This window comes from Portunus trituberculatus, chromosome 35 (assembly GCF_017591435.1).
Source record: "Portunus trituberculatus isolate SZX2019 chromosome 35, ASM1759143v1, whole genome shotgun sequence".
NCBI lineage: Eukaryota > Metazoa > Arthropoda > Malacostraca > Decapoda > Portunidae > Portunus > Portunus trituberculatus.
The window spans coordinates 17,885,373-17,893,587 of NC_059289.1; the positions used below are offsets into that span (position 1 = coordinate 17,885,373).

General features: G+C 40.3%; 1 protein-coding gene across 2 annotated transcripts; it reads right to left on the reverse strand.

Moving 5' to 3' along the window:
- Positions 1 to 3,214: 3,214 nt before the first annotated feature.
- LOC123513232 lies at positions 3,215 to 6,870 on the reverse strand. 2 transcript variants are annotated; one of them, XM_045270303.1, is made up of 5 exons: positions 6,718 to 6,870; positions 6,246 to 6,448; positions 5,202 to 5,416; positions 4,839 to 4,970; positions 3,215 to 3,961 (listed from the first exon to the last, which is right to left on the reverse strand). In XM_045270303.1, the coding sequence occupies exons 2-5, from the start codon at positions 6,424 to 6,426 to the stop codon at positions 3,566 to 3,568; spliced, it is 924 nt and encodes a 307-aa protein (XP_045126238.1). In that variant the 5' UTR covers positions 6,427 to 6,448; positions 6,718 to 6,870; the 3' UTR covers positions 3,215 to 3,565. The 2 variants fall into 2 exon arrangements, with proteins under 2 accessions (XP_045126238.1, XP_045126237.1); XM_045270302.1 differs by lacking the exon at positions 6,718 to 6,870 and adding an exon at positions 6,542 to 6,603.
- Positions 6,871 to 8,215: the final 1,345 nt, after the last annotated feature.

The window sequence follows — 8,215 nt, forward strand, 5'->3', positions numbered from 1 at the left end:
TAATTCACCTCAGTTGCCTGCTGGTCACCCAGCCAGTCTTCCCCATTACGGACCGAGCTCAGAGCTCATAGACCAATCTTCGGGTAGGACTGAGACCACATCAACACACAACACACACCAGGAAAGCGATGCCACAACCCATCGAGTTACATCCCGTACCTATTTACTGCTAGGTGAACTGGGGGCCACACATTAAGAGGCTTGCCCATTTGCCTCGCCGCTTACCGGGACTCGAACCCAGCCCTCTTGATTGTGAGTCGAGCATGCTAACCACTACACTATGCGGTGTGTGCGTGTAATTCACCACAGTCGTTTGCTGGTCACCCTGCCAGCCTTCCCCATTACGGAGCGAGCTCAGAGCTCATAGACTGATCTTCAGGTAGGACTGAGAACACAACACACTCCACACACCAGGACAGCGAGGCCACAACCCCTCGAATTACATCCCATACCTACTTGCTGCTAGGTGAAAAAAGCTACACATAAGAGGCTTGCCCATTTGCCTCGCTGTGTCTGGGATTCGAACCCGGACCTTCTCGGTTGTGAGCCAAGTGTGCTAATCACTATAGTATGTGGTGTGTGTGTGTGTTGTATGCCTGAGGAAGAGTCCATCATCACTCCACGATGTCTCACTGGAAATGAGCTATGCTTTGAGGCAGCCTAAATATAGTGAGTGGGTGACTCTGGCAGCCAGTGGTGGTGTTTACGTCCTGGATAGACCATCTCACTGTATACGGCAAACTTCCATTCGCACCTTCTGTTAGCCTTTAAACTGTTGGTGATATTTGAGCTACACCTTTATAGCATTTTTTTTTCTTTTTATGTAAGAAGGGAAAGCTAGTCAAGGACAACATAAAGAGGAAATAATAAAAGAAAAAAAAGCCTACTTAGTTGTTAGTCCCCCTTGTATGGTCTTATAATATATAAGACTTTTATGGAGTTGATATTCCCAGCCTTTCCTTCCTCATATGACTTGTCTCACGTTGCATGCCAGTCTTTTCTCTTTAACCTGCAATGATATAGGCATCAGTTTTGATTATTGTTTGCTTGATCGTTACCTAGTAACTTTGTTACTGAAGAAAAGGTAAATAAATTGAGTTTTTTATTGACTTACAAGTTCTCCAATAATATATGAGGTGTTAGTGAAGATGTCTGAAATTTTGCTATATACAGCATCCCTACAGTAGGAAAGCTGGATACATAAAGAGGATACCAATTTAACTAATTTTGTTGCAAAATTAAGATACATATAGGCAAAAGCAAGTACATTAATTTGTCAGTTGCATAGAGGAAACGAAGGTTCACCATGCTTCTTTTGTTGAAAAAGAATTCTGTGGGAGATAAGGTTTTTTTTTTTTTTGCCCGCAAGATACCGGGGTCCATATGGAGTGATTTGAAAACATGCACGCACACACACACACACACACCATGTAATGTAGTGGTTAGTACACTCGACTCACAATTGAGAGGGCCGGGTTCGAGTCCCGGGAGCGGCGAAGCAAATGGGCAAGCCTCTTAATGTATGGCCCCTATTCACCTAGCAGTAAATAGGTACGGAATGTAACTCAAGGGGTTGTGGCCTCGCTTTCCCAGTGTGTGGAATGTGTTGTGGTCTCAGTCCTACCCGAAGATCGGTCTATGAGCTCTGAGCTCGCTCCGTAATGGGGAAGACTGGTAGGGTGACCAGCAGACGACCGAGGTGAACTACACACACACACACACACGTGGTTAGCACGCTCGACTCACAATCGAGAGGGTCCGGGTTCGAGTCCTGGAAAGTGGCGAGGCAATTGGGCAAGCCTCTTAATGTGTAGCTCCTGTTCACCTAGCAGTAAATAGGTACGGGATGTAACTCAAGGGGTTGTGGCCTCGCTTTCCCAGTGTGTGGAGTGTGGTGTGGTCTCAGTCCTACCTGATGATCGGTCACTACAAGCTCTGAGCTCTCTCTGTAGGGGAAAGACTGGCTGGTGAATAACAGCGTGGTGAATAAAACACAAACACACACACACACACACACACATGGCCCAGTAGCTCAGTGGTTAGAGTGCTGGCTTCACAAGCCAGATGTTCGATTCCCCGGCCGGGTGGAGATATTTGGGTGTGTCTCCTTTTACGTGTAGGTGCTGTTCACCTAGCAGTGAGTAGGTACGGGATGTAAATCGAGGAGTTGTGACCTTGTTGTCCCGGTGTGTGGTGTGTGCCTGGTCTCAGACCTATCCCAAAATCGGAAATAATGAGCTCTGAGCTTGTTCCGTAGGGTAACGTCTGGCTGTCTCATCAGAGACTGCAGCAGATCAAACAGTGAATTACACACACACACACACACACACACACACACACACACACACACACACACACACATGAATATCAAGAAGTTCAGTTTTCCATATAGGACAGTAGACATCTGGAATAAATTAAGTGGAGATTGTAACTGCAGAAAGTGTGTGCAAATTTAAGAAGTTAGATAAATATAGATATGGAGACAAGTCACTATGAGCCCCACTTGAATCCTGTAACATACAACTAGATAAATACACACACACACATATATGAAGAACACATATGAAGAACGACTGAAAGAAATGGGACTGCCAACCTTAGAAGATAGAAGAGAACACGGGGACCTAATAACAATGTATAAGATAGTAAATGATATTGAAAGGTTAGACAAAGAAGACCTGGTACTGTTGACGGAAGAAGATGGAAGGACATGAGGAAATGTAAAGATCAGGATGAGGTAGTGTGTGAAGAATATTGGAAAATACAGTTTTCCACACAGAACGGTGGAAAAATGGAATGTATTGGATAATGGAATTGTTACAGCACATAGTGTGCATAACTTTAAAGAAAAACTACATAAATGGAGATATGGAGACAGGAAACTATGAGCCCCGCTCGAACCCTGTACAATACAACTAGGTAAATACACACACACACAAATTTCCCAATATGAAGATAAAAAACAATTTTCATAATTAATAATAACAGTAGGAACTAATTTTCCATACCTCTGATCAACAAAGTTTTAAGTAACCACTCTGGGTTTAGAGAGGAGGAGGAGGAGGAGGAGGAGGAGGAGGAGGAGGAGGAGGAGGAGGAGGAGGAGGAGGAGGAGGAGGAGGAGGAGGAGGAGGAGGAGGAGGAGGAGGAGGAGGAGGATAAATGAGATAATCATCTTTTTGTGTGTAATTGATATCATAGTTAATCAATTATATTCATTCATTTGTTTATTTTGTATTAAATTTCTTGCTAGAAATTGAAATGATACAAAAATACAATTTTATTTCCATCCATCTATCTACCAACTTACTCACACCCATCTCCATTAGCTAACTATCCAGCCACATTCAATCACATTCATTTATCCACCCACCCATCCATCCACTTATCTCATAACCACAACACCACCCAACCATACCCACCCATCCATCATCCCACCCACAGTCACCAACTCATCCATCTTATAATCCACTACACTGACTTACCATCCACTACCATGTCATCCCACAAATCCATTGCCTCCCTGCCAACCAACTCACTCATTCACACTCATCCACCCACTTACTCACATTGCTGGTGTAGGATCAGGAGACTTCATCTTATCATTCTCAGCTATGAACTGGTATGTGAGATCACTGATCTGGTGCTGGAAGCGCCGCCACAGGTTGTGGTCCAGGTCCAGTATGACAGTCCGGATCCACTCCACAAATGCCTCCCTTTCCCTATCTCCGGTTGGCTTCAGCTGTTGCACCATCTGCTGCTTCTCACACTGCTGGATGCTCTCAAGCATAGCTTCCTCCGTCTTAGCCTGTTTCTGGGTTTTGGGCCGGAGAGTGATTAGTGGAGATCCTGATGCTGTTGGAGAAGGGGAGCAGGTGGCAGAGACAGATGAAATGGAGCCTACCATGTCTTCATCTTGGTCAGGAGCGGCAGTGGCACTGGCACCGATCATCTTCTTCAACTGAATTGATAGAAAAGGAAAAAAAAACAAAGTACTGTTTGAATATAATGGGTCATCAAGTGACAAGTTTCCAAAATAATTGTGTACAATTTAACATTAAAAATAATAAATGTTTACCCAAAATTATTGGATTTTTAATTTTAAAATGTTTAAATGTCTTTTATGTTTGGCAGGATGAGCATTTTCTGTACAAATTTTCACGAGTAATACATATCTGACTGCTAAATATGAATATAGCATTTATTTTGTGGAAAATGGAAGAGAGTATAAGAAAAAATTAAATTTGCACTAGTTTATGCCGGAGCCCTTGAATCATTGCAATCTAGATATACAATCACATTTTTTTAATAAATCTTTATCTGAATTGCATTTTTGCTACAAATTCACAGTGAGCAAGGTTTGGTTTAGTTGAATTAGATTAGGGTATGCTAGGCTAGACTAGGTTAAGTTAAATTTGGTTAGTTTAGGCTAGACTAGGTTAGATTAAGCTAGATTAGATTAGATTTGGCTAGGCTGGGCTAGATTGGGATAAACTAGGTTACGTTAGGTAATGTTGCCTCTATAGTTCGGTTAGGGTGTATTAGATTATTTAGGTAATCTTAAGTCAACAGAATAACTGCAATAAGTTGTATTTGACTTCTATTTTGTACAGTCTTTAGATATAGTGATGTCAACAACAGCCAATCATGTGGACAAAAGTACTTTAATGCAGTGTGTGGCATTAACTGGTGGCCATTGAATTTCCTATTTTGATGCTTCCTTCCTTCAGTGGTCAAACCTGTATTTACTGCTATTGTATTATATTGCTGGAAAAATTGTGCAAAAAATCTGCATGTCACAAAACACAAAAGATTCAATATTTGGTATTTACACTTACTGCTGTCTTCTTCTGGACATCATTGACATGAGGGTGCAGGAACTCCAAGACACTGAGGATCATTTCCTCTCTTTCTGTCAACTTAGGGTCATGGTTGCCAGACTTCTTCCTCTTAGCCTCCAATATCTGCTCCTAAACTTCAATGAAAATAATATAACATATAGTAATCCTCAACAAACTGCAGAAGCTCTCAATAAACAGGCAATGGCATATGTCCTTGCTTGAAAAGGTTTGCTAACCATAAAGGCTTGCTATATTAATAACAATAATTATGGACTTACTGTTATTACCATCTTTTTTATTATTCTTTTTATATAGTTAGCAATTACTATACATACTAATCAGCAGTTTCATATTACTTACTGGTGCTGTAGTCTTTTCAGGACTACATGGTACAGACTTTTCGAGATTAGAAGCACTGCTCTGCAAGGTGTCAGTGTCTGCTAGAAAAGTCAGTGACTCAAAGAATTTCCACTTTGGGACATAGTTGCCACCTGGTCCACTTTTTAGCTCCCTCTTCTTGGCCAGTTCCCGGTGAAAAGATGTTTTCAAAATGTTGACTTTTTTCATTACAGCATCTGGAAGAAACAACTTACATACATATTACCATATGTATGTAAGTTGTGCATCTGGTTAGATTAGGCAGGTAAGGATATGTTATGTTGGGAATGGTTAGATTAGATTAACTGCACACATGCAACCATTTTTTCTGGTATGTTTTGGTCTTTTTGTAGAAGTCTGCTTCTTGTTTTCATCATAAATCATTAGTCATACTTGTCAAAGTACTGTGGTGTCTTGCCATAAGATTTTGCATTAGACCATAAGTTTGTGCATAAAATGGTAATTAAACCATAAAAAAAAAGGAAAACACCCAAGGACTGACAAAGTGCTGGAGTGTGAAGTGAAAAAAGACCCTTTCATCACTGCCAAGGAACTGAAGGAAGCACACCCTGATGTGTTGGGAGAGGTGTCGTATGTATTACACTTGAAAAGGGAAATTCATCTCAAACTGTTTAAAAGAAACACATTAAAAAAAAAACATCCCAGAAAAAAAATGTAAGATCTTCAACTTACCCTGTAAGACTTGAACGCATTTTGTTTGATTTGCAACGCAATGGTTTACTAGATTCATTCAATGTACATAAAAATCAACCAGAAAAGTGTAATTTTAAAGGGAAATGGTAGATGGGCACATTCTTGTAAATTTACCCTAAACTTAACACCCTAACTAAACCAAACCTAACCTAATCTAACTTAACATTAACTAAATCACTTAGGCGTGAACAGTGTAAGTATTTGGGTGCTGGATCCCTATGAGTGGCCAAAAAATGACATCAACCTACATCTCTTTAAATTCAGCTAAACATGCTACTGGTACATCCACATCCATGAGAGATGAGGGCATACCTGCATCAATTCCTTCCATTTCAGGCAATTCTTCTTGTAGCCCCTGGGCCAAAACCTTATACATTTCCCTCTTCAGCAATTTCTTGGAGTTGTCTTTGTGCTTCACATCCCATAAAGCTGGATTAGACCGAACCTTCTCAATGAGTAGCAATTCAGCACCATTGGTCCATTGTAGAGGCATGATGAAGGCACAGTTCTTGGTGCTGATTGAAAAAAAAAGTATAAGTTATTGCTTTACAATACAAATAATAAAAAGAAACTAAATAATTACGAATATCCTCTATACCTGGCCCTACCTCGCCCTCAACATCACCCGTGAGGAATATCCCACTGTTAAATTATTTATGGTTGTGACAACAGTTGTTATTTTAGTCTTGCACTCATCAAAATGCTTATGTAACAAAATATACCAATTTATCTTACGTGAATACATTCAAATAGCCTTATAAAATCTTGAGATGCATGAACGTACCGTCAGCAGATGAAGATTTGCCGCAGCAATGACCCACTAGCTCCAGTCGAACCACAGTACAGTGTCACTATCGTGCGGTGATTCTCAACCAGCTGAGTGTGTAACAAGACTGTAGGCAAGGGATTGAAAGCCTTTGTATTGGCTCCCACTTTTGTGTATATTTCTTGTTCTTTTCTTTGTATTTCTCTATTCTTCACGTATACTGTTTTGTCTTTTTTCCAAATTTTAATCATATATTATTTTCTTTTTTCAGCCGAAGCATGCTGTGCGGAACGAAATAAGTTTCCAACAGGACGTTGAACGAACTTGCAGTGCTGACCGAAAACCTGCCCGTGTATAACAGCTGCTTTATCGTGTACATCATGATTAGAGGAAAAAAAAAAGAAAAGAAAATAACGTCATATTTCTTTTCTTTTGTTCTGAGATAAATGGTACCTCTCAAAATTTGTAGGACAGGGTTATTTCCACGAAACTCTAAATAGTTATTACCCGTGAAGGCCAGTTTTGCATTACAGTAGATGTTGAAGCTTCAGGCAGCGTTCAATCGCCGTGGTTCACTGATTTTAAGTTGCAAAATACACGGTACCAAGGAGAGTTAGAAAGATAACGGGTTGGTGCAAAAGTAAGTAAATGAACAGACACATGAAAGAAATGGAAAGAGCACAAATTAGAAGATAAATACATTGACAGATAGTTATAACTGACAAGTATACACAGATAGATAAGATAGTAAGAAAGATAACAAGTAAATTAGTAGATAAATACGCAGACAGGTAGACAAATTTAAATGTACTTACTGTACACCTTCACTGTTGACACTATCTTCTGAATACTACATCCACTATCCAGACAACCAATCCATTTTACATCCGCCGCTGGTTGTCTGCCTGGCTGGCTGAATGATTGGTCCTCGCGTTGGTAGCACGTCACAGGACAATCTTCGTCACGATTTTGATAGGTAAATAGAAATATTAATACAAGTCTAAGTAGATCGAAATAAAAACACAAATTTAGATAGGTGCAGACGGCTCCCTATATGATGAAACAGCTTTCCTGCCCTTACTTTTTACCAAAAGCAGTGATTCTCAAACTGGGAGCCATGCCCCCCAAGGGGGCCATGGCAAGAATTTAGAGGGGTGGTGGGCTGTTGGATAGTATATATTTCTAAATAATGTTAGGAATCCAAATTGAAAAAAAAAAAAATGCATCTCTGTTCTGGCAAAGAATTTTCTTTTTATCAAATTGAAAACATATATTTTTTTTACATAATATTGCTACGAATGTGCGTACGTATGCATGTGTATGTATGTATGTTTGTGCAGTGTAGGTAAGATAAAAAAAAAAAAAAAAAAAAAAAGCGCAGAGGAGAACGAAAGCGTATGAGACGGATGAGTCACCAGGACACAGAAAGAGAGAGGTGACCTGCGATCTGCTGATGTTTCTGTGGGCTGGGATATGACCACGTAAACATGTAGGTGTAATTGACTCTGAGCCACAT

Bases quoted from the DNA above. Each gene is read 5' to 3' on its own strand.
- LOC123513232 (XM_045270302.1), bottom strand. The intron at 5,417-6,245 runs GTATGCCCTCAT...TGTTTCTTCCAG, and splicing joins AATGGAAGGAATTGATGCAG to ATGCTGTAATGAAAAAAGTC. The intron at 3,962-4,838 runs GTAAGTGTAAAT...CTATCAATTCAG, and splicing joins ATGTCCAGAAGAAGACAGCA to TTGAAGAAGATGATCGGTGC.